We start from the raw sequence: 25,005 nt of genomic DNA, 5'->3' as shown, positions 1-25,005 counted from the left end.
CTGCTTTCCCAGGGGCTGGGGTACAGCAGTGCGCAGAAGCAGCGCCCACCCTGTGGGATAGACGGCTAGTGAGGGAGTCGGGCAGACAGGAAGTGAAGCCGTAAGGATGCACATCTGGAAGTGATAAGTGTTTGCAACAAAGTAAGAATGAGGTGAGGACTTCCCTGGTGGTCCCGTGGTTAAGAATCTGCCTGCCAATGCAGGGAACATGGGTTCGATCCCAGATCGGGAAAGATTCCACATACTGCCTCAGGGCAACTAAGCCCATGAACCCCAACTACTGGGCCCAGAGGCCCTAAAGCCTGTGCTCTGCAACAAGAGAAACCACCGCAATGAGAAGCCCAAGCACCGCAATGAGAAGCCCAAGCACCGCAATCAACAGTAGCCCCCATTTGCCCCTACTAGAGAAAGGCCGCGCACAGCAACCAATGCCTAGCACAGCCAAGCCTTAATTAATTTTACATGAAGAGGGAGGTGAAGGGGTGGGTGCAAATCGGCACCCACGAGGGGAGCCACGGCAATGACTGCCACGGATGGCGCCACATGCTACGGCTGAAGTAACGATGGAGAACAAACCTTCCAACGTCACCAAGCTCTACCACGTGCTGGGGCTTGGGACACAAGGACAAGGATGACCCAGCCCCTACTTTTCACGAGGGGAGATAGAGAAGCACAGAAACCCTTTTTCCTGCTTTCACTCACTCCTTGGAGTGAATTCATCGAGCCACCCTATGCCTGGGGCCCCAAGGGGTGCTTGGCACCCAGCAGCAAGTGAGATGGCAGCTCTACGCCCTCGTGGTTCACACTCCAGCAGCGATGGATGTTAAGCAAGTGAAACAAAGGAATAGACAGGATAAATACAAACTGTGATGAGCGCCACAGAAGAAAAGGATGGCATGACAGGAGGGGAGCACCAGGACAGGTGCTGAAGGGCACGGCCACGTGGCAGCAGCCACCACGCTCAGCGGTCCCACCAGGGCAGAGAGAGGCCTCCGCTGGGTCTGTTCCCAGGACCCTCACTCCTGGCAAATCCGTGCTCTAAAGGAGGACGTGCTTTTGGCCAAAAAACAAGAGTCACGTCCAAGTTTAATAACTTAAGTGAAAATCAAAGTTGACGATAATGTGAGGCTGATGGCTGATTAAGAAGAAATCGTGATTACATAAAGAAAATTTGTCTTGAAGAGAGCATAAGCAGTTTGGAAGAGAAGGCTAATCCAATCTGTAGACAAAAATAACTCACAGACGGGGGCTAGTGAGGGACTTCTGAAAGATCTGTATCCATGGTTGGTAACCCCAATGGGGAGGGGTGCTTTGGGAGCCCTAGAAAGCAGAGACCGAGGAATTTTCCTTCCTAATGGAAACGAGGCTTCTTGTCCAGGGGTTCCCAATGCCTTTTAGCGACTGGGCTAGTCCTGAAGGAGGTTTTACCAATCCAAGACGAACTGGGAAATGCAGACAGCTTAGGGAGGTTTGTGAACAGTGAGGTCTATTCAATTAAAGGGCTGTTTTTTCATCTGAAAATTTTGTTTCCCATTGCTCACTTCTCCCACTCCTATAACACCCCTTCTTTTATTAGGGGTGGATGGGGGATGCAGTTCTTTAATCCTATTTGAATAAACTGGCAACCTGATGGTAAGATGGGGGTAAGGAGGAGGGATATTACCGATGAGATCTTTTTTTAAAAAATTGTGTCTCGTTTTTATTTATCTATTTTTGGCCAAACAATGTAGCACGTGGGATCTTAGTTCCCTGACCAGGGATAGAATCTGTGCCATGCCCCTACAGTGGAAGCCTGGAGTCTTAACCACTGGATCGCCAGGGAGGTCCCCAGGCAAGATCTTACTGTCTGGTTAAGGGGCTGCCAGGTCCCCTCTAAAGATTTGATTCTAGGATGGAATCATGGGCCTCTGACCAAGTGGTTCTCAATCGAGGGCTGCACTGTCCCCTAGAGGACACCTGGCATGCAGGGGACATTACAATTACAGGGGACATTCCTGACATTCAGGGAGCACCGTCAGCAAGATGTCTTACAATTCAATTTGCACAACAGGGCTGACAAGGAAGAGCTGTGCTGCTGAGGGCCAGCAGCACCCCCTCCCCACCCAAGCGTGAAGCGGTTGGGGTCTCAGGTCCCTCCCCTTTCCTGCCTTTGCAGTCACTGGACACCAGAGGCTGCCATACTATCCCAAGGACCCAGAGACTGAGTATCTCTTCCAATAGCCAGGCTCACCTATCCTGGCAGATGTATGAACTAGAAGGCTGTTTTCTCTTGCTCTGTTCTGAATCGCTTCTAACAGATTCTGCTGCTGCTGCTGCTAAGTCGCTTCAGTCGTGTCCGACTCTGTGCGACCCCATAAACGGCAGCCCACCAGGCTCCCCCGTCCCTGGGATTCTCCAGGCAAGAACACTGGAGTGGGTTGCCATTTCCTTCTCCAATGCATGAAAGTGAAAAGTGAAAGTGAAGTCGCTCAGTCGTGTCCGATTCTTAGAGACCCCGTGGACTGCAGCCTACCAGGCTCCTCTGTCCATGGGATTTTCCAGGCAAGAGTACTGGAGTGGGGTGCCATGGGTTCTAGCTGCCTTTTTTCCCCTTTCACAACCTTTATTTGACAAATCAAAAAACGTCAGCCTACCTTAACCATACCCATCATTTTTACGTTCTGTTTTTTAAGGACAGTTTTCGTGCCTATAAAATCCAAGAGTCAGACGCCCACCAGTCTCAGGATGAAAAAAGCTTTCAATCAAATACCCGATACACAGTTTGGTGCTGCCCCCAGCCCTCCGTCCTTCCCCTGCCTGCTGCCTCAGGACACCCTGATCTCAGACCCAGCTCTCACCTGTCTCTGGCTCCATCCTGTCTGTTCCCGCTGGTTCCACTGGTTCTTGGGGTTCTTCATTCTGGGGGGTTGGGCTGGAAAAGACGCCCATTGGAGCCCACTCCAAATAAAGCGGGACGTGGTGGAACTGCAGAGAAGCGGGGAGAGGAACTCAGCCCACAACAGAGACCAAGAGCCTGAGGCTCAGAGTACGGGTGACCCCTCCCCTCACCCCAGGGAGTGGAGTCAGGAGGAGGGGCACAGCCTAGGGCCCTAAGTGCCGCCTGAGCCCTGAGAACAGGGGGCCATTGCTGCACCTCGGGGTTCAGGGGAGAGGTCAGCATCTGCTGTCACTGGACACATCTGTGTCCTCTCAACCTTCTCTAAGAGGGTGTGAACGGGAAGCGGAATGGGCGGCAGAACCATGGATACAGGGCAGCCCCCTGGAGGAAGTATGGCAGACCGGGGACAGCTGGCTTTCTCTCCTTCCACAGACACACGCTCACAGAGAGTGCTTGTGCACACGTGTATGTTCAGAGGGTTTTTCTTTTTAAAGGATAAACAAGACAAACAGTCTGCAAAGCACTGAAGTGCTTGACAGAGAGTAGCCACTTGCAGTGGGTTGAATGGTGGTCCTCCCAATGATAAGTCCATGTCCCAACTCCCAGAACCTCTGAATGTGGAAAAATGTTCGCCAAGTAAATGATTTTGAGATGAGGTCACTCTGGATTATTTGGGAGGGCCCTAAATCCAATGACAAGAGTTTGTGTAAGAGAAAAGGAGAGGGAAGACCTGAGTTGAAGAAAAGGAGAAAGCTGTGTGGACAGAGGCAAAGACTGGAGTGATGCGGTCACAAGCCAAGGGATGCCTGGAGCCACCAAACGCTGGAAGTGGCCAGGAAAGATCCATGCCTCCGCCTCCAACAGCCTTCAGAGGGAGCATGGCCCTTGGCCCCTGAACAGCTTGATTGCAGAGTTCAGACCCCCAGAATTGTGAGAGAAAACATTTCTGTTCCTTTAAGCCACTAAATTAGTGTTATCATGGCAACCACAGAAAGGAATACACTGATATATATATTTTTTCCGTAATAACCAAAGGGCTTCCCAGGCAGCACTAGTGGTAAAGAACCTGCTTGCCAACACAGCAGACGTGAGACCTGGCTTCGATCCTTGGGCTGGGAAGATCCCCTGGAGGAGGGCATGGTAACCCACTCCAGTATTCCTGCCTGGAGAATCCTATGGACACAGGAGCCTGGCGGGCTGCAGTCCATGGGGTCACAAAGAGTTGGATACAACTGCAGTGACTTAGCGTACACCAAAAACCAGGAGGTAGCCTGCCTTTCGGCTTTCAACTAATCATAGGTACAAGCCATCCAAAGCACCATGGATGATGGTTCAAGTTCAAGGGGCACTAGAAAGCTGAGGGACCCAGGGTCGGCAGGGAACCAAGGCAGGCTTCCTGGGGGATGTTTGGAGCCTGCCTTTCACATTTCCATTCAAAGGTGCTGCCAGGGGCACAGTATGACAGAGACAGGTGGTTTCCAGCACATGCCAGGTCTAAGGTCTATGCCAAGATAGCCCATCCGTCAGCTCCCTCTGTCCTCTCCTGGAAGCGGGGCTCGGGTGGCCCTACCTTGGAGTAGGCCAGGTGTCGGAAGGCCTTGCGGGCCTCCAGTGGCTCCAGGAACTCGACGATGGCTGTGATGCCGCCCTCTGGCAGGAGCACGCGGCCCAAGCTGCCAAAGCGGCTGAAGGTCTCCTGCAGCTCAGCCGCCAGGGTGCCCGCGGGGAGGTTCTTCACCAGGATCACGGTCTTGCTTCGTTCGGCGGCAGCCTGCAGGGAAGGGACAGCTCAGGTGGGATAACGGGAGTTACTGGACCCCCAACAGCAGCAAGTGATGGGTGGATAAAGCCACACCGGGCACCCATGTGAGATCTTGGGTACCAGGCCCTTAGGAAGCTAGCCCAGAAGACCCTGCCCTCTCTGGAGGTGGATGAGGGGCAGAGATGAAGGTGAGGGCTCCGGGGTTGTACCCCCCTCCCACCCTGGGTCAAATTCCAGCCCCTCCACTTCTGAGGTGAGGCAGATTCTGACACTGCCTAACCATAGCCCTCGCTGGACCTTCCGGAACACTCCAGCCAGGGCCGGGACCTGAATCCCTGCACTCAGGGCCTCCGCCAGGAACTTCAGACCGCCTGTCGCCACACGAGTGAGGAGTTAACACCAGGTGAGAGCAGCCCACAGTCCTTTGGAGTTGGTGCGTGCCCAACCCCTTGGGTGGGACAATTCTGATGTGAGTTGTGTGGGTGTCCCCCCAGGAAAGCCTCAGCCTGCTGCCCCAGCAGCACAGCCTGTACTGGGCTCACCACCCCCTTGCCCCTTCTTCCCCGTGTGTTCTGTCCAATGACTACCTGCGCTTGAATCTGTCTCTGAACTGGCTTCTGGAAGAACCCAAACCAAGATACCAGGTGTCCGACCTTGAGACATGCACTCGGCCATGGCTCAGCCAACCACCTTTCACAGGGACACGGCACCCATTTCATGGATCATTCGGGAAAGGAGTCTATCAAGTTGACATAAGCAAACTGATTCAGGATGAGTTGGCTAACGTTACCAATTATTTTCTTAAAAATGAATGAGAGATGGAGTATAAGAGCTGAAAAACTTAACAGAAGAATTCCAGGCATGGGGTCTATCTGGCTACAAGTCTCACCTCAGCCACTAGTCTAATTTGAAACCTCTGATCAAGTGTTTTTCCTCTAGGCCTATTTTCTTTTCTTTTGTTTTATCCTGGAGTATACTCAGTAAAGAACCTGCCAATGTAGGAGATGCGGGTTCGATCCCTGGGTCTGGAAGATCCCCTGGAGAAGGAAATGGCAACCCGCTCCAGGATTCTTGCCTGGAGAATCCCATGGACAGAGGAGCCTGGGGGGCCACTAAGAGTCAGACATGACTGTACAGCTAAATAGCAACACAGCTGACTTACAGCGCTGTGTTAGTTTTCAGGTTATAGTGAAGTGATTCATTTACACATATATTTGTTCTTTTTCAGTCTTTTCGCACATAGGCAATTACAGAACATTGAGTTGAGTTTCCTGTGCTCTTCAGCAAGTCCTTCTTTTAAAAAAATTGTGTTTATTTTCTGGCCATGTGGCTTGTGGGATCTTAGTTTCCAGACCAGGTATCAAACCCATGTGCCCTGCAGTGAAAGTATGGAGCCCTAACCACTGGACCACCAGGGAAGTCCCCAGTAGGTACTTTTTGGCATTTTTTTGGGCCACACCACTTGGGATCTTAGTTCCCCAGCCAGGGATCAAAACCCCTCCTGCTGCAGGGGACATGTAGTCTTAACCACTCTGGACCACCAGGGAAGTCCTACAGTAGAAGGTCCTTGCTGATTATCTATTTTATATACAGTGGTGTGTATTTATCAATCCCCAAACCTCGTTTATCCCTCCCCACATTTCCCCCCTGGTAACTGTAAGCTCTTCTTTGAAGTTTGTGAATTTGTTTCTGTTTTGCAAGTAAGTTAATTCACATAATTTTTTAAAGATTCCATATGTAGGTGATATATTTGTCTTTCTCTGAATTGTTTCACTTAGTATAATCCCTAGGTCCCTTCATGTTGCTCTAAATAGCATGACTTCATTCTTTTACTTCATTCTGAGTAACATTCCATTGTAGATATGGACATCTTCTTTATCCATTTATCTGCTAATGGACATTTCGGCTGCTTCCATGTCCTGGCTATTGCAAATAGTGCTTCACTGAATGTTAACGTGAATCTTTTCAAATTATGGAAGGCAAAAGGAGAGGGGGGCAGCAGAGGATGAGATGTTGGATAGCATCAATTCAATGGACATGAATTTGAGCAAACTCCAGGAGATAGTGGAGGACAGAAGCGGCTGGCATGCTGCAGTCCGTGGAGTCACAGAGTTGGACACAACTTAGTGACTGAACAGCAGCAGCCAGATATATGCCCAGGAGTGGGGCTGCTGGATCAGATGGTGGCTCAAGTTTTAGTTTCTAAAAGAACCGCCATACTGCTCTTCCCAGTGGCTGTGCCAATTTGCATTCCCACCATTGGTGCAAGAGGGCTCCCTTTTCTCCACAGCCTCTCTAGCATTTATTGTTTGGAGATTTTTTTGATGATGGCCATTCTGACTAGTGTCAAGTGATACCTGACTGTAGTTTTGATTTGCATTTACCTAATAATTAGCAATGCTGAGTATCTTTTCACGTGCCTTTGGCCATCTGTATGTCTCATTTGAAGAAATGTCAACTGAGATTTTGTGCCCACTTTCTGATTGGGCTGATACTGATATTTGATTTTTGATATTATGCTCCGTGACCTATTTATTTTGAAGATTAATCCCCTGTTGATCACATCAGTTGCAAATATTCCCCATTCTGTGGCTTGTCTTTTTGTTTTGATCATGGTTTCCTCTTCCGTGCAAAAGCTCTTGTGTAATTAGATCTCATTTGTTTATTTTCATAGCTCTAGGAGGTAGATCCAAAAAGATACCGCTATGATTCATGTCAAAGAGTGTTTTGCTTATGTTTCCTTCTAAAGGGCCTCAGTTTGTGCATCTCCAAATTGGGTGAATGGCAACACCCACCTTTTAGCTATAGGCCTCCCGCGGTTGCTGTGAGGGTTGAGTGAAGAGAAGGGGATAGAAGCCATCAGCAGCAGGGGAAGAGCTGGGCACCACTGGGTGTTTAAGTGTAACTCAGGTCACAGAGTGCACTGTTAAGAGGCATGGACTCTAGGGCCTGCATTCAAATCCAGCTTCACCATGACCCAAGACGAGTGAATCTGTGATTGTGGGCCCTTCTGTACAATGGGAGCACAACGGTGCTGCCTCTCTGGGGTTGTAATGAGTGTGAAAGAATTAATAAAGCACATAAACGTGAAACAGTGCTTTGGGAAACCCTAGTCAGACACTAGCACACGTTCTGAATTCATCCATCCACTCACCCACGAAATGCCCCTACCCATCACTCCCACTTTCTATGCGCCCACTTACCATCCAACCATTTAATTATCCTTCTACTAGCTACCTGTCCTTCTATCTGAACCATTCTTTTACAGTGAAACTCTAAGGTTTGGCGAAGCGAGGAAACTGCAGATTGAGGGTGTAAAGCCCTGAGACTGAGTCCAGGCTCCTACGACAGACTCCCTCTCTGGCCTTTTGGTCCTCCCATCTCCGGCCCCGGACCTCAGGTTCCTAGCCTGTAAAATGAAGTGTGTGTGCATGAGGGGGGTGCAGGAGGTGGTGATGGTTCAGGTGTTTCAACAGGCCCTCGAAGACTTCACTGTCCAGATACCTAAGAACCTCTACCTAGTGGGCAGAAGCACGTGGAGAACCCTCCCCCGCACGTGGCTCGAGAAAGGTCTCAGCCCCCAAACACACCACAGGGGCTCATAGTAAGGTGCTAGCGGGGCAGGGGAGAGACAGGATGAAGGATGCTTAGGGCTCCCCCCGAACCTGTGTAAGGGCCCCCCTGATAGCTCAGTTGGTAAAGAATCCGCCGTGTGATGCAGGAGACCCTGGTTTGATTCCTGCGTCAGGAAGATCAGCTGGAGAAGGAATAGGCTACCCACTTCAGTATTCTTGGGCTTCCCCTGTGGCTCAGCTGGTAAAGAATCCGCCTGCAATGCAGGAAACCTGGGTTCGATCCCTGGGATGGTAAGATCCCCTGGAGAAGGGAAAGGTTACTATCCACTCCAGGATTCTGGCCTAAAGAATTTCTTGGACTGTATAGTCCAAAGGGTCGCAAAGAGTCAGTTATGACTGAGCGACTTTCACACACACCCCCAACCTGTGTGCAGAAACTCTTGCCTATCAGCCCCCAAGAGACATCATCCAGCTCCGACAGGCCAGGAGTCTGAGCCAATGACCTTTCTTACTTTAAACTGACAGTTGCAAAGTCAACGTCTTTGACAGACCCGACCCTCCAACCCTTGCCCACGTCCCTTGATGTTGAGACCCCCACTCCCGAGGGCACCCACCTGGCTAAAGGAGTCCAGACAAACCCCGTTGTCGAGGAGGAAACGCCGCACTTCCTGGACGAGCTGGGTCTCCCCCAGGGCCACACGCACAGCCACGCTGCCTTTGGTCTCCTGCGGGAGGGAAAGGGAAGATGCCCTGTTGACTGTCGGGCAGGTGACAGATCAGCAGTCACACCTCCTAACAGTCCGAGGAGGAGGCATGGATAGAGCAAGACCCTGTGGATTCTCCCCGAGGATGGCCGCTCTGACTTGATGGTTCTGGGTTCCACATCTATTGGGGTGAATCAAGGACCCCACGTTCACCCCTCCACTCGTATGTAAGGGTCTCATGTCAAGCTCATTCTCGCTTCAGGGCTTCTGTACAGACTCAGGTCCACCCTCTGTTCAATTTATGCTAGCATGTCTCACCCCTGAGCGGCCTGCTCGCTCTCACTCTGTCACCCTACTTGGCTGAAGCTTTCTTCAAGTTATCACGCCAATGCACAGTGCCTTGGTTAATGACCGCATCTCCTCCTCTGCTGGAAGGTTCAAGAAGAGCTAGACTGTTTCCCTTTATGGCCCTGCTGCCTTCCTGCCCAGAACCACTCCCCAAGAGCAGGTCCAGAGCACCCCCTCCCCTGCCCAGAGCAGGGGACATGTCAGACGGGGCGCCCACTCACATGGTCGAACACTTGACTCTTGGTGGCGCTGTACTTCTGGGCGATGGCATCGGCCACGGCGTTGGGGCCCATGAACAGCGTGTTCCAGTTGTGAGAGCTGAGGCAGGACAGAGAGGTCAGATGGACAGTGAATGGAGGAAGCTCTTTTCAGATGCAAAGCCTGTGAAAAAGGAGCTCCTGGGCCTGCCTCCCTAAGTCCCCAAAGCCTCCTCCTGTTCTGTCTTACCTGGTGTGGGCCAAACCCCCAGGACCCGCAGACAACAGAGCCACGATGATATTAACACCCGCTCAGGTCCGTCACTCTGCACCAGGGACCAAGCGCTCTGCTAACACTAACTCACTTGGTCCTTACAACACCACGAAAGTGAGGCACCACTGATTCTGATTCACCCCATCTTACAGATGGGGAAACTGAGGTGCAACAAGGTTACGGATGAGGGGCTAAAAGGTCACCACGAGGAGCCGGGAGCCCAGGGGGCAAGGAGAGGAGGGACGAGGGCAGGGAAGTCTGGGTCGGAGGAGGGTAGAGACCTGGAGCTGTTGGCTTTGTCCTTGGACTCTTTCTTCTTCTTGTAGGACGATGATCCTGGGGCGTCGGCATCCTCACTGGCCTCCTTCTTGACGGTGGATGGTAACACGTGGAGCATCCTGCCCTGGAGTGGGGACGAGAGGAAGGAGGTGAGGCCAGGCAAGGGGCTAGTGCTTCTACATCCTGCCCGGGGGACGCTGGCCTCTCCACGCGGGGGCTAGACCAGCGCTGAGACTTCTGTCTTAAGATGGGAGCCTTGGGCATGATGTCAGCACAGGGGTCTGACACCACCTCAAAGAGCATGCTGAGCAGTTTGTAAGTAACACCTGTGGGCTCTCCACCCCACCCTGTCCCTGCAAGCACGTGGTTCCATGTGGGCAAGGATCAGGTCGGGCCTGCACTCACAGGGGATCAACAGATCGTGAACAAATGAACGAAGGACAGGAAAGGGAGGCGCGCGTGCCAAGCACGTTACCTGGAAAGAGAAGCTTCTTACATTCTATACCGCGGCCATTTCAATGCCTGGTTCAAAACTCTTTCCTTCCTTACTCCTTCTCCAAGTGGTATTTCTCAAGCTAGAGAGCATGTTCATTTAATCCATAAACACTTTTTAAAGGCCTACTATGTGCCAGGCGCTCCTCTAGGCACTAAATCAGGGACCAGAACTGAGCAGACCCTGCCCTCAGGGGGGACCCTCCCAGCAGCTCGGATCAGGAGGCGGCTTCACGGGCATCGGGTGTGCGTCCCTAGAAGCTGGGGTGCACGTCTGTGCCTGCACATGTGCACACACTCACGGCCTCCTCCCCGACCTGGGCCCACCAGTCGCCCGCCAGCCCACGGGCTCACCTGGAACACCTGTCCATCCACCTCCGCGTAGGCCTTCACGGCGTGCTCCGGGAACATGAAGGTGATGAAGGCAAAGCCCTTGGGCTTCTTGGTCAGGCTGTCGATGGGGTAATGCAGCTCCGACAGGGGACCTGAGGGCAGGAAGGGCATCAGTGTCCCGTGGGTCGGGGCCAGGTGTGAGCTCCGGGCAGGAAAATTCTGGGCACTAGTCAGGGGAGAGGTGAGAGCGTGGAGCTGAGGCGGCTGCTGGGCCCAAGAAAGACAGTGGCAAGCGGCTGCCGCGAGACCCCCACATGACAGGTCAGAGTGTCCTTCGTGCGTCTATCCTGAGCGCAAGGTGCCTGGGCGGGCTGGGCCCTGCCTCCACCACCCACTCCCTGTGTGGCCACAGGCCAGCCACCAGCCTTTATGGGCCTCAGTCTTCCCATCTGTAAAATGGTGTCATGAGTCCTCAGCTCAGAGGGCATCAGGGAAGGTTAAATGCACTAATACATGTCATATACTAAACAGGGTCTGCCGGTCACACAGGGTCTCAGAAGTATCTGCTTGGACATTACAATGCTCATATTAACGTACACCCTCTCCACTGTGAACACCAGGGTGTGGCCACGTCCTCCTTCCCAGATGGACACACGGGTCTCCTGATCACTCTCTTCTGCACTGGCCCTGCCTTGTAAACCAGAGCCCTGGCCTGTGCGGGAGGATCTGGCAAGCAGGACACAGGCTGGGAAGTGACACCCAATTTGCCAGATGGTTGAATCCAACTCAGGGTTCCCTTCTCCTTGGGACAGGGCTTCAACCAAGCTCGGATCCTTCTCAATGCACAGCTGATCTCCAAACAGAAGTGGAGATCTCCCTCCAGGGCATCTTAAGGGCATCTTAAAAGCATCTCAACCTGGCCCCTACCCACTGTTTTGTACCCCTACTTCTTTCTTTCTCTTCAACAATCATGACCTTACAAACAAGCACAGCCCTGTGTGCCAAGCTGAACTACGGGCCTTCAAGTCCATGTCTGGCAAAATAATGCTAGCAGCACAACAGGGAAAAGAACCCTCGCTGGCAAACCTATCTGGATGCTTGGTCTGAGAGCAGGACTATTTAGACAGCAGAATTCAGACTGGAGAGAGTGGGCTTCCAAGACCAAAGTCAGGGTTTGCACACCAGGGATATCTCAGAAAACCATACCCAACCCCGTCAATTCTGAGTTTTAATGAATGAGAGCTAAGGGAGTCTGGGTTCGACCATGAAAGGTGGCTGTGATGCTATCTAGGACTTCAAGCTCCACTTCCTACAACCTGTCTGACTGATAGCAGCTCAGAGATGGTGAAGCCCATTTTATGGATGAGAAAACTGAGACCAGCGAGGGAGGTCATCAGGCCAAGGTTAAGCCTAGGCAGACAGGGACTCAGGCCACTTGCCCTGGGTGCGGGCAGCAAGCCAGAGACTACCCCCCTACCGTATCTGGAGAACAGCTTCTCCAGGTCCTCCTCGGAGCTGGTGTAGGGCAGGTTTCGCACAAAGAGCCTCCCGGAGTCGGCCAGGTCCTCCTCCTCTTCGTGCTCCCCGAGTGTCCGGCCTTGCCAGGGTTTGGCAGCATTCTTCAGGGGTGCCTTGGCCGCGGGAACATTCCTTTCCCTGAACACCTCGATGTAGCGTCCACCTGGGCGAGGAAAGGCTGTCAGGGCCTGGCTCGGGGGAGGCCCGGAACCTCCCAGCTTCCAGACTCATCGCTTCTGCTGCCTTCCAGAGGCCACGGCGAAGGCGGCTCGGGATGGCACCGCATGCCAGGCTCTGCTGACCAGGGCGGCGGCCTCAGCTGAAGCCAGGCCTGAATGTCACTTGGCCTGCGAGCTCAGCTTCAGCCCTGGGGGAGCTGGCCTGGGTCACGGGGCTACATCTTCCCGATTCCAGGGCCCGGTCCCTGGTGCTGCCCAGGGAATCATCTTGGGTGACAGCCCCACCCTGCCACTCAGCTGTGTCCCTGCATCACTCTGAGTGCCTGATTAGACTGCAACCACCACGTTCCCTCTACACACACATAGTAGGTACTCAATAAATCCTACCACCTGGCCTGCGAACAAGACTCCTTAGGTTACTCCCTTCTCTAAGAGAACTCATGTCCTCATAAGGGGTTGATGGCTGGATCTGAGTCACCTGTCCACACCAGGGAGGGGTCAGAGATCACGTCCTTGTATAGAGTCCAGAGACTTCCCACATCTGGACCTCGCACTTGCTGTTCCCTGTACCAGAATGGCCCCGCCCCACAAAGCCAGAGCTGGCTCCCTCAATTCCTCCAGCTTTTGCTCCAATGTCACCAGCTCAACGTGGTCCAAGCAGACACGATCCTGTTTAAATCCTCCAATCCCAACCCCTGCCTGCATCTGTCCACAGCACAGCCCCTCTGGTTACCGCCTCTCTCTCCCCTCTCGATGTCCTCTACAGGAAACTCTCTGCCCCAGGAGGCAGGGGCTTTATCCTCAGTGCCCTGGGCAGTGCACAGCAGACCCCCGACATGACCTTATGGAGTAACTGACTGAAAGAAGGCCTGCCACCATGCGGGCATCCTTACCCATGTACTCCCTGTTGCATTTCAGGGCCTTCCTCACTTCCTCTTCACTGCTGAAATCCACAAAGACATACCCTGCAAAAGGACCACGACAAAGGTAAGGACCGGAGGCTGCAGACACTCGTGGGAACCACAGAGGAAGACTCAAGCTGTGCTAGATGTTTGGGGGAAGCAGCAGGAAGTGGTGGCAGGAAACCTACAGTTTTTGCCAAATCTCACAGATTCTTCCTTTCCTTCCACTGCCCTCACCCCAAGGCAAATTTCCCTCTGCAGGAAGCGTTCTGACCCTGCAGCTGGCTTTCTGGAATGAAAATGCTGGACCACAGGCGTCACAAACATAGGCGATCTTGGCCTCCCTCCCAGCCTCACCCCACGCTGACCAGTGCCTGCTCCTTGGCCTTCTCCGGACAAGTGTCTGTGGTGGCAGGGCTGTGCCCAGCTTGGCACCAGAGGGGCCACCTGCACAGTGACAGCCTGTGGCACTGACTGGCACAGACAAGGAGGTGCCTTTCCAAGGAGTCTTTCCAAGAATGAAAGGCCTCGACCTCACGGGGCCTCAACCCCGACAGCCGCAGAGGGGCCTCCCCTCCCCTTTCCTAGAGGCGTGATAAGACAGAGGTCTCCAACTTTTTGGGCACCAGGGACTGGTTTCGTGGAAGACAATTTTTCCATATACTGGGAGTGGGGATGGTTTTAGGATGATTCAAGCGCATTGCGTTTATTGTGCACTTTATCTCTAATATTATTATATTGTGATAATGCGGTAATTTGAACGATGGGAGTGGCTGTGAATACAGATGAAGCTTCTCTTGCTGGCCAGCTGCTCACTTCCTGCTGTGCAGTTCCTAACAGGCCATGGACGTGTACCGATCTGTGGTCCCGGGTCGGGGAACCTGAGTTAAGTGATGTCCCCACGGACACATGGCTAGCAGGTGGCAGGGCCGTAATTTGTACCAAAGGCCAGGGTTCTGGTCTGTATCACAAGACCCTCCCCTTGGAGACTGCAAAAGCCCCCATCCCAGCCTAACTGCCTCCTCGGGCCCTGCCCTGGACCCTCCCCTCACCAGCCAGGGGGCCATCCTGAATCTGATCGTGGCCTCTTTCTGCTTTCAGTCCCTGGGGGTCCCCAGCCCCTGGGCTGAAGGCCACAGTCATTACTGAGCCCCCAGGCCTGGGGGCCGGGCCCTGCTTCCACAGCTGCACACCTCATACCCGTGGCAGGGGACAAGAGGCGGACTCTGTCCTGGCACTGTCACATTCACTGAGACGGGGACCACAAAGAAGAAAAACAGTGACTATCCTCAAAGCACCTCCACAGCTCAACTGTCCCAACCTTCCGGTCCAGGCACCTGCCTCTCCAGTCCCCCTGGAAACAGCCCCCGCCTCACCTGTTTTGTTCCCATGAGCATTTCTCACTATTCGAATGGCCACGGGTTTCAGAGGTGCCAGGAATTCCATGACATTTTTCTGTGAGGAGAAGAAAAAGTTTTCGTTCCCCATTTCAATACAGATTTGGTCTGTATTTCTTTAATTACCAGTGAACTCAAGCATCTTGCTGGGCCATTTGAACTCTTTCTCTTAGAAGATACCCTTGCTTCTTTCTACTTTTCTGTCGGGTCATCCATAGCTCCCAATTTCTACTTAACTGTTTGTAAGTTAAAGAAACGAGTTCTGTCTGTTGTTTGTGTTATAAATGCCTGCTGTTTGCCTTTTGACTTTATGATACAAAGTTGCCTTAGAGAAGTTGTAAATGTTATCTAGCCAATTAATCCATCTTTTTCTTATGACTACTGAGTTCCGCAAATTACTCAGAAAGATGAGATGTCATTTTGACCTGTTGTACTGATAAAGAGGGATGTCCAGGTTCACAGGCACTCTCAGACTCTGTTGAATGCTTGGCATAAACTGGCCAAGCTTAGAGAGTGACTGACTTTCTGTATCCAAGCCTTAATAATGTACGTGCAGGTGCTTGTATAAAATATTTATACAAGCCAGGACTGGCAAATGATAGCCCACAGGTCAAATACTGCCCACAGCCTACAACCTAAGAATGGCTTTTACACTTTCAAAGGATTTTAAGGAAAAAAAAAAAGCACAACAGAGATCATATGCCCACAAAAACCTAAAATGTGCACCAACTGATGTTGACAGGAAAAAGCCTGCTGACCTCTGATCTCAAGAAATGTGCTGACTGCATCACTATTCAAAACAGCAGAAGACTGGAAACAACGCCCATGTCTCAGTTTAGGGGGTTGGGTATAAGAGACATATGAGATGTGGGGTTCGATCCCTGGGTCCAGAAGATCCCCTGGGGGAGGGCATGGCAACACAACCCAGTATTCTTGTCTGGAGCATCCCCATGGACAGAGGAGCCTGGCGGGTTACAGTCCATGGGGCTGCAAAGAGTTGGACACAACTGAGTGACTCGGCAGCAGCAGCAGTGAATCTAACACAGTGCATCCAGAGTGAAGAGTAGCACACAGGGGACTTCGCTGGTGGTCCAGTGGTTGAGAATTGGCCTTGCAATGCAGGGGGTTAGGTTCAATCCCTGGTCAGGAAACTAAGATCCCACTTGCCCCAGAGCAACTAAGCCCACATGCCCCAACTGCTGAGCCTTCGCGCTGCAACCAAGACGTGATGCAGCAAAGACGAGCATGCAACGTGAAAAATGGTGCTGCAGCAGAATATTCAATTTTCAGAAATATTTATGACATAATATGATGGGGGGGGTAAGTTTCAAAATAGTTCCTGCTGTAGGACTGCATTTTAAAAAGAAAAGACATAGGTCAGTGTCTGCATACAAAGAAAAAAAAATCTCTAAGAAGATACACCCAGAATTTATTAGTGGTTGTCAGTGAATGGGATATAGATGTGGGGCTTGGAGGAGCCCGCTCCAATTTGCCCGGGAGGGTCCGTCTTTCCGCCTATAGTAACCAGACCTGTAGGTCATTAGTTCTGCATCCTAGTGTCCTCTCTATTTACCACTCCTCTCTCTCAAAGCAGTTGGGTCGGCAATTTCTACAGTCATCCCAGCAATAGGTCATTTTTGCTTTTTTGTTTAGCTACACTAACAAAATTTCCTAGTACTTTCCTAAGGAGGGAAACTTACAAAGTGTTCTCTCTTATGTAGATTCAGAGCCAGCAAACTATAGGGTGCAGGCCAAATGCGGCCTGCTGCCTGTTTTTGTAAGTAAAGTTTTATTGGCATTCAGCCACGCCTACTGGATTACCTGTCATCTAGGGCTGCCTCTGCTACAACAACAGGGTTGAATAGTGGTGACAGAGACCAGACTGATCACAAAGCCTCAGGTATTTACTAGCTGGTCCCTTTTTAAAAACTTCTAGCAGAGGTAAGTTTGCCCACCCCTAGTACAGATGACCAATGAGGGAGTGCAGTCTTTCTCTGTCTCGGTATAGCCGTCTCTGTTTTCTGAGCCTGACAATGCCCGAGATTCTATGTCTCAGCCTTTTTGGCCCCCGGTTCCTTCCAGCTCAAGTCCTCAGCCGACCCCGAAGCCCTAGTGCAACAGAGGCTCCAGGCACCCTTAGCTTTGTCTACCCCCCTCCCCAGGGTCTCCCTGCCTCACCCGGTTCGTGGCACGCACCTCTGTGACGTTGAATGGGGCTCCCCGCAGTTTCACAGTGTGGGGGGTGGAGGGTTCCTTCTGGCTGGCTGGTTTCTCGGTCTGAGTGGGTTTCTCGGTCTGAGTGATGGCAGAGAGCAGAAATGATCGCACTGAGCTCCCAGGTGTGGTTGCAGGAGGAGCCGACCTGGGCGTCCCAGTGAGCGTGCTGAAACCCCTGCCGCTAGGCAAACAGGCAATGCCCAAAGCACTGTGCCTGCCAGGGATTCAGAGTCTGGCCAGGGCCTGGGGGAGGAGATGCCAAGCCTCCATGTGGCCCCAAGATGAGGGCTGGAACCACAGCCTGGCTCACGGGGAGTTCTGCTCGCAGGGGCCCCAGGCCACACGGAGGGGCAAGAGACTTGGAAGGAGCCCTCAGGTGACATTTGCCACCATGGATTCAGGGCTTACTCTATGCCAGACATCGTACAAAGCACTGTGCAGACACAGCCGTCCTCCTGAATCTGTAAAACAATCTTAACAGAGGTTACAGGTTCAGGATGTCTTCTGTAATTTTAGAATTGAAACAGCTCTGAAAAAAACCTAATTTGGGGACTAATTCCTTTGGTAATAAAACTTGCCCTGACTTGGACTCATTTGCTGGTGAAATCTGCTCTGAGCTGTCCTGACACAATTTAAGGTTTACAATTATCCCAAGTAGATGAGCGATCAGGTCTAATATCACTGCAGAAAGAGTCATGTGCTTTTGTGGGGTGCTGACCTGCATGAGTTACAGGATACCTCCCTGAAGCCTGCAACTTCTGAGTTCCAGTGCACACTCAGGCACAGGGGTTGACCTTCATCTAAGATGAGGCTCAGCGAGCCCTGGGAATCAGACACAGGGACCAGGGCTCGCTGAGCCTCATCTCAGATGAAGGTCAGAGGCCAGAGGAGAAGCACTTCACCTCGGGACCCATGGCTGCTCCAGGTCAGAGCTTGGAGTTGAACGCACAGTTCCCTGACTCAGCCACACTTGACTATCTCTTTTGAATATGTATTTTTAGGAAAAGAGGACAGGAGGTAGCAATTATGAGGGGCAGAGATGGAAAGGAAGGAGAAGAGAAAGGAGAAAGAGAGGGAAGGAGAAGAGGGAATGAAGACACAAAGGATGTGGGACGCTGTCCTGAGCAAAGAGAAGCCTCATGTGGGAGACGGGGTGGCCATCCTGGAAGGCAGCGCCCACATTTTAATCTAGACTCCAGAGCCTGGCAGACCTGGATCTGGGTCCTGACTCCCACCACTACCCAGCCATGACTGGGCAAGTCACTTCCTTTCTCTGGGCCTCAGTTTCCTCACCTGTAAAATGGGACAAGAAACCCCATTCTCCCACAACTACCATGAGATTCAGTGACAAAACAACATGCCCGGCATTGAACCTCACATGCAGTCAACACTCAATTAATTTCATCCAGTCTTGCCGATCGTGGGCTCACCCCTGCCTACCTTCCTACTGAATACTAAATACAGTATATTCAAGACCCTTTTTCAGCTTGTTTACATCCCCCCTACTCTGGAGGGGCAGGCAGCCTCTCTCTTAGCAAAAGGAACCAAATTCAGAGATGGAGTGTGGTTGCTTGGGGTCACACAGCCAGCAAGCAGCTGGGCTGAGAGCTAAAGGCAGGTCTCCAGGCTGCTGAACTATCCTTCCTTAGTATTAAACTCCCCACAAAGGGGCTTCAGGGAAGGTAGGCGAGGTCCAGGCCTCCCTCCCCAGGCTCCTCACAGATCCACACACACCTTGGCTGGGGCCGCCTCCCTGTCCTGCTGGGCGGGGGCAGCAAAGGAACCCTCTTCCTCTGACTCACTCCCCTCTTCACAGTTCACAGCTTCATCTTCACTCTCTTCTGAGGATGGTGACTCAGCCACCACCACCTTGGACTTCAGGTAATCCATGTCGGACAGCTCCTTCTGCACGGCTGCCTTGGGTTCCTTGGGTTTGAGGCCATCCTCCTCCTCTGGAAAGATGGAAAGGCTGGGAGTTGGTGATGGTTGTGGGCAAACCAGAGGGCTGGGGTGGCAGACAGCTTGGTGGTGTGACACATTAGGTGCCAAGCTCACAGTGACCAGGAGCCCCTGCCAAGCCCCCTTGGTACCCAGCAAGCCCTTGGACAAATAACTGAAATGACGGCATTCTGACAGTTCCCATGCTCCACATGGAGAATTTCAGGGCTCTCTCACTAGCCTCTCTCACTGGCCAAGTGTGAGGCTGCACGACTTTTTGAGACCCTAGAGAGGATTTTTACTCCTTGAGCCAGATCCGCCGGTGGCTCCCAGGCCTAACAAGGAGCTCGGGTTTTACCCCAGTTGCTCTTTCAGGGGAAATCCAAACTCCTCGTGGGGTCTGGTGAGCTCACTGACTTCTCTGCCGGCCCCCTCTGCTGCAGCCGCCCTGAGCACGTGAACAGCCCCTGGTTCCTGCTCTTCCCACTCCTCTGCCACGCCTTTCCCTCTGCCTGGAACCCCTCCTCACCATCCACCCCCCGAGTTCCCCCAGCTCCCACTGAGTCCTTTGGATCCCAGCTTTGCACAGAGACTTTACCAGTCATAAAACTCACCTTAAATTCACTCCCTTGCCTTTCAACCGAAGTTGATTCCCACCTCTCGATCACAACACTCACCATGCTGAGCCCCTCATGGCTACACCGTGAGCCTCTTCTAAGGACAGAGGTTCATCCTCACTGCCTCTGTTCAAGCGCCACCCTTCTCCAGGGCCTCTCCCACCCCCACACTCATGCTTTCTCTCTGGGGCACTCATGTTCACATCATGTACTGAATACTGAAGAAAGGAATCAGTCTGATTCCTTGACTGTTTCTTTCCCCACCAGGACGACAGCTCCACGGGAGCAGACTCTCTTGTCTTTTGCTCACTGCGACATCCACTGCCTGGCATACAGTAGATGCTCAATCAATTCCTGAGTGAGTAATCCACTGGCTGAATAAGGGACCAGGATCGATCAAGTCCGATGTACCCATGGTTGGGATAATCAACCCTCTATGGGGCAGCATCTGATGTGCTATCTCCCAAGCCCAGCCTGGAGGGGTCCCAGGTCACTCGTGCACAGGTGTGGGCAAGTGCAGGGTGCCCACTATAGTGGGGGGCACACCCTCACCTTCCGAGTTCTCCCCATCTTCCTCCTCCTCACTCTCCTGCCCTGAGTCGGAGTCAAAGTTCAGGTAATCGTTGGCTGGCTTGCTTTTCCCTTTCGAGGGCTCAGCGTCCAGGGCATCGTTCGCCCAGGTGGCCACCTGTGTCCGCTTCTGGTGAACCGACAGGAACTCCTGGAACTCATTATCGTCTTTCAGCTGTGGGCGCCGGAGAAGTGGGAAGAAGAGAGAACAGGCAGAGAAGGTCAGGGAAGGCTCACCCTTGCTAACTCTTTGGAGAGTAAGCATGTTCTCTGAGGCATGTTCCCCCAGTCTCTAGAGGACTCCTGGGGGCCAGCTGGGTTGGTCCTGGGGAGGGCGGCACTGGACAGAAAGACTAAGAAGCCACAGAGATGTGGCAAGGGGAGACGGGTGGCGAGGGACGTCTCTGCTGCCCACCCTCTGCGTGGTCACCAAGACAGACCCACCTTCTCCAGTTCACCTGCGACCTTCTTCTTCTTATCATCCTGTAAACAGAAGGCATGGGCGTGAGGGTCACAGATGAAAGGAGATGGAACCCCACTGCCCTGGGAGGGCTGCTTTCAGGAACCATCCAAGAAGGATTCCCAGATCCCTCTACCTCCCACTTCCCTGCCTTCCTGGGGTGACTGCTCTGCTGACACCCGGGATATGGCCGGGAGTGACCGTCCACGCACTTTCTTAGCTTCCATGGAGATGGCGTCTTTGTCTTTTGGGGGTGGCTTGGACTGGCTTGATTTCTGAGCATGCTTGCTCCAGGCTCGGGGCTTTGTCGGGTCCCCAAAGGACCTGCAGAACTCCACCTGCGAGAGACAGAGAGGATGATGATGACACCTGCCACAGGTGGGTGTTGACCAGGAGCAGTGGATGAATAACGTAGACCAGTGCTTCTCATTTTGGGACCAGTGGCAACACCATCACCTGTGAGCTTGTGAGACACACAAGTTCTTGGCTCCTCTCACCCAACACAGGGAATCAGAGACTCTGGGGAAAACTGCTTCCACAAATGCTGCAGGGGATTAACAAGCACGAGGATCTGAGAACAGTGAGGAAGACCAAAGGCATCACGGTCTGGAAGGGGCCAGGCACTGGTCTCACACATGGAAAGAAAGAGCCAGGGCATCCCTGGCGACAGGCAGGTGGGGGTGAGGTCCACACCCGCTCACCGTGATCCGGGACGTGTCGATAAAACTCTTGTTGAAATGGTTCAGCGCCGTCTGGGCCTCTTCCTCGGACTTGAAGCCGATGAAGCCAAACTTGCGGAACTTGCCATCTTTGGTGAACTTGAGGCTGCAGTCCGTTAGCGTGCCGAAGGCGGTGAAGAGCTGCCGGAAACGCTCCTCCTTCATCTAGGACAGGACAGGAATGGTGAGGGAGGAGCCCGGAGGCCTCAGAGCCAAAGAGACAAAATGGGCTGGGAACCTGAGACCCCGGGACTCCTCCCCTTAGGCGGGCCAGTGGCAGAGCGTGCTTTGTGGCTGGCACCTGGTTCTAACCCAGCTCCAATACTTGTCTGTGTGTGGCCTTAACCAAGTCCCTTCATCAATGAGGAAGTCAAGACTCAGAATCCTGCTGGCCTGTGGGCGGCTAGGAGGTTAATGAGACCTGTTGTGCCAGAAGCCCAGCATCGTAGCTGCTACAATGTAAACATCTAACAAATGCCTGTCACAGTAGATGTGTGAAATAAGGAATATGGTAAACTACACAGTGTTTGCTGATTGTGGTAGATAGGAGTAAGCATCTTTACAGCTTGTTTTCAGGACTCCACATAAGCACGGTTCTATGTCCCAATAGTAAGCTCTCAACTTTGTTTCCTGGCCTATTTATACCCCCAAAGACTACCTGCTGACTTCCACTATGAAAGATAAGAAACCTACATCATCCACTTCTCCCTTCCAGTCTCTGTGATTTGTTGTTTTTAATTCTTTCATCATTTACCCTAAATAGGTTACTTTAAAAATATCAATTATTGGGGGCTTCCCTGGTGGTCCAGTGGTTAAGAATCTGCCTTGAAATGCAGGGGACACGGGTTCAATCCCTGGTCTCGGAAGATCCCACATGCTGTGGAAGGACTAAGCCTGTGCACCGCAACTACTGAGCCCTTGTTCTAGAACTCGTGCTCTGCAACAAGAGATGCCACTGCAGTGAGAAGCACTTGCCCTGCAACTAGAGAAAACCCCCACTCAGCAATGAAGACCAAGCTCAGTCAAATAAATAAATAAAAATCTTTAAAAAAACACACATCTATTACTGATCCATCCTTTAGCCTTAGACAACATCTCTTGATGCCTCACTCTGATGTATAAGGATTTTAGCATGGCGACCCTTTCTTCCCCTCTCAACTACCATCTCATTTTGCTTCCAGTATGGCATATCTCTTCCTATTGCATGTCTTGTCTGATAAATGAAAGAATTAGTTACAAACAGTTGTAGTAGAAGCTGACAATTTGCAGGCTTACTGTGTGATGACATTAAGGATTTTGAAATAAGTAACTTGTCAAGAGATGCCAAGTCATAAAGATGGTTACTCTTGGAGATGGAAGACAGGACAGAACAAACGTCTTTGCTTGGCTGGCCAGTGGCTAGGACTCTGCACTCCGAATGCAGGGGCTCCTGGTCAGAGAACTGAATCCCATATGCCACAACTAAGAGTTCAAATGCCACAACTGAAGATCCCACAGCCAAATAAATACAAAAGTTTTTAAAGACTCTTAAAAATAAAGATTTTGCTTCTCCTTTTATACTGAATTTTAATAATCATATGATAAGTGATTATCCCCAACCTGCCATGGAGAAAAAAAAGGTAAAGTAAAAAAGCACAAAAATGAAACCGAAATGGCTTTATGTTCTTACTCTTTCTAAGGAGTACAGATCTCTCATGCCATCCACATGGCACATTTTGTATTTGGGGAATGAGCTTACTGGCCACACCAGAGGTGGAGGGCCCTCTCCACCCAAGGAAAGGTCACCGTTAAATAAGTACAGATAATCCTCTGGGGCAGAAGGCATCTAGCCATCCGACACTACACATTCAGCTGTTTTTTTCACTCATTTATTCAGGATGCTTTTATTGGATGCCTACCACAGTGCCAGGTTCTGTGGGCTCTAGGCAGAGACAAGTATGACTGGGTCATCCCTTTTCACTTACGGAATTAAGTGGTTTAAAGCCTTTCACAGTCACTCAGTTTTCTTAAAACTATTCATTCCTACTGCCCTCAAGGCGAGAACCGGGAACTGTAACGCAGGTACCCAGCCTATTACACCCCATTTTCCTCCCAGACAGTATCCCAAATGGAAGAAGAATATAGGTGTAGTGTCTAATTCAGTCAGAAGTCAACAAAAAAAAGTGATCGAACGAGAGGGTTATGGGAACAAGGCATTCGACACGACGTGGGGACTAGCATCTCCCTGGGAAAGAGATTTCGGGTACCAAGGGGCCAGATGTAAAACCTTTAAGAGGCACTACCCATCTCTTCCAACCGTCAAATGAATCTGCCGAGAATCCTGCGGAATCCTCCAGGAACCCTGCCCGAGAGAGAAAGCCCCTCAACTCTCCCCAGGCACCTCCCTCCCAATCTCCAACTTCTGGCTGGGTCCCAATTTCAGATTCTCAAACCCAGTCTCTGTACTCACCCCATTCGGGAGGTTCTTCACGATCAGTCGCGACATGGCAAACTGTCCCACTGTTTTGATTTCAGCACGAATAGGTAGCGACTACCACCACCAACTTTCACGCTACCGCCCTGGGCGCCGCCATCTTTGGCAAGCCGGAACAAAGTCACGTGCTCTAGACGTAGCCCGCCTCTACGGAAGTAGGCGTGGCCAATGACCTACCCAAGGAAGTCACACCCTCTAAGGGGCGGGCCTGAGTGCTTGCATCCTGCGCAGGCGCAGGCTGTTTGGCGGCACCAGGATAGGACACCGTAATGGCTAGGCCGGCAGGGGGCGCTCGTTCGTAACATTGGCAGGGAATTGACTGGAGCAGTGTTTGAACTGTGCTTAAGCAGAAATCGTTTTAGCTATCTTTTCTGTTTTATTTTATTATTATTGAGCTTTTAACTGGCCCTGTGAGTGGGGGCAGGATTAGGGAATCTTGCCTGTCTTTGAGGCATGGGCTGAGGCTCAGACAGGCTGCCAAGTACCGTGGATCATTTACTGAGCATCACCTGTGAATGTTCAGTTCAGTTTAGTTAAGTTCGTCGCTCAGTCGTGTCGACTCTTTGCGACCCCATGAATCGCAGCACGCCAGGCCTCCCTGTCCATCACCAACTCCCGGAGTTCACTCAGACTCACGTCCATCGAGTCAGTGATGCCATCCAGCCATCTCATCCTCTGTCGTCCCCTTCTCCTCCTGCCCCCAATCCCTCCCAGCATCAGTCTTTTCCAATGAGTCAACTCTTCGCATGAGGTGGCCAAAGTATTGGAGTTTCAGCTTTAGCATCATTCCTTTCAAAGAACACCCAGGACCGATCTCCTTTAGAATGGACTGGTTGGATCTCCTTGCAGTCCAAGGGACTCTCAAGAGTCTTCTCCAACATCACAGTTCAAAAGCATCAATTCTTCGGCGCTCACCTGTGAATGTTAGGTGCCAATTGGCAATGAACATCCCATTTTGCAGACAAGTAAAGCAGCTTGTTCAAAGTTATAGAGCTGTTAAATATTAAGTTATATTATGTGATAGGTGTGGACAAGGAATATTGCCTGCCAGTTCAGTAAACAGACGGTGTTTGCAGCTGCCAAACCATCAGCTACTGCAGCTGCCCCCAAAAGGTGCCCCCCGAGGGGAATTCAAGATAGAGAAAAACAGGATCCTGACCCTAGGTGGCCAAG

At 51.9% G+C, this 25,005-nt stretch overlaps 1 protein-coding gene across 3 annotated transcripts in view; it reads right to left on the bottom strand.

The window, feature by feature from the left end:
• RBM19 (RNA binding motif protein 19) overlaps nucleotides 1-24,001 on the bottom strand; it is a 121,641-nt gene extending 97,640 nt beyond the window's left edge. The window contains exons 1-16 of one of the 3 annotated variants that reach the window (XM_040251643.1): nucleotides 23,809-24,001; nucleotides 21,342-21,524; nucleotides 20,853-20,978; nucleotides 20,625-20,663; nucleotides 20,163-20,355; nucleotides 18,790-19,007; nucleotides 17,035-17,133; nucleotides 14,818-14,896; nucleotides 13,433-13,504; nucleotides 12,320-12,523; nucleotides 10,864-10,994; nucleotides 10,020-10,141; nucleotides 9,489-9,585; nucleotides 8,830-8,940; nucleotides 4,449-4,649; nucleotides 2,838-2,964 (exon numbers count right to left, since the gene is read on the bottom strand). In XM_040251643.1, coding sequence (XP_040107577.1) covers nucleotides 2,838-2,964; nucleotides 4,449-4,649; nucleotides 8,830-8,940; nucleotides 9,489-9,585; nucleotides 10,020-10,141; nucleotides 10,864-10,994; nucleotides 12,320-12,523; nucleotides 13,433-13,504; nucleotides 14,818-14,896; nucleotides 17,035-17,133; nucleotides 18,790-19,007; nucleotides 20,163-20,355; nucleotides 20,625-20,663; nucleotides 20,853-20,978; nucleotides 21,342-21,524; nucleotides 23,809-23,844 — 2,038 coding nt within the window. In that variant the 5' untranslated portion in view covers nucleotides 23,845-24,001. The remainder of the gene's footprint in view (nucleotides 1-2,837; nucleotides 2,965-4,448; nucleotides 4,650-8,829; nucleotides 8,941-9,488; nucleotides 9,586-10,019; nucleotides 10,142-10,863; nucleotides 10,995-12,319; nucleotides 12,524-13,432; nucleotides 13,505-14,817; nucleotides 14,897-17,034; nucleotides 17,134-18,789; nucleotides 19,008-20,162; nucleotides 20,356-20,624; nucleotides 20,664-20,852; nucleotides 20,979-21,341; nucleotides 21,525-23,808) is intronic. The other 2 variants (XM_040251645.1, XM_040251644.1) reach the window with 2 other exon arrangements.
• Nucleotides 24,002-25,005: the final 1,004 nt, after the last annotated feature.

Source organism: Oryx dammah, unplaced genomic scaffold, assembly GCF_014754425.2.
Source record: "Oryx dammah isolate SB20612 unplaced genomic scaffold, SCBI_Odam_1.1 HiC_scaffold_12, whole genome shotgun sequence".
NCBI lineage: Eukaryota > Metazoa > Chordata > Mammalia > Artiodactyla > Bovidae > Oryx > Oryx dammah.
Note: the sequence above shows the minus strand (reverse complement) of the source record. Positions and strands in the feature narration are given on the sequence as shown.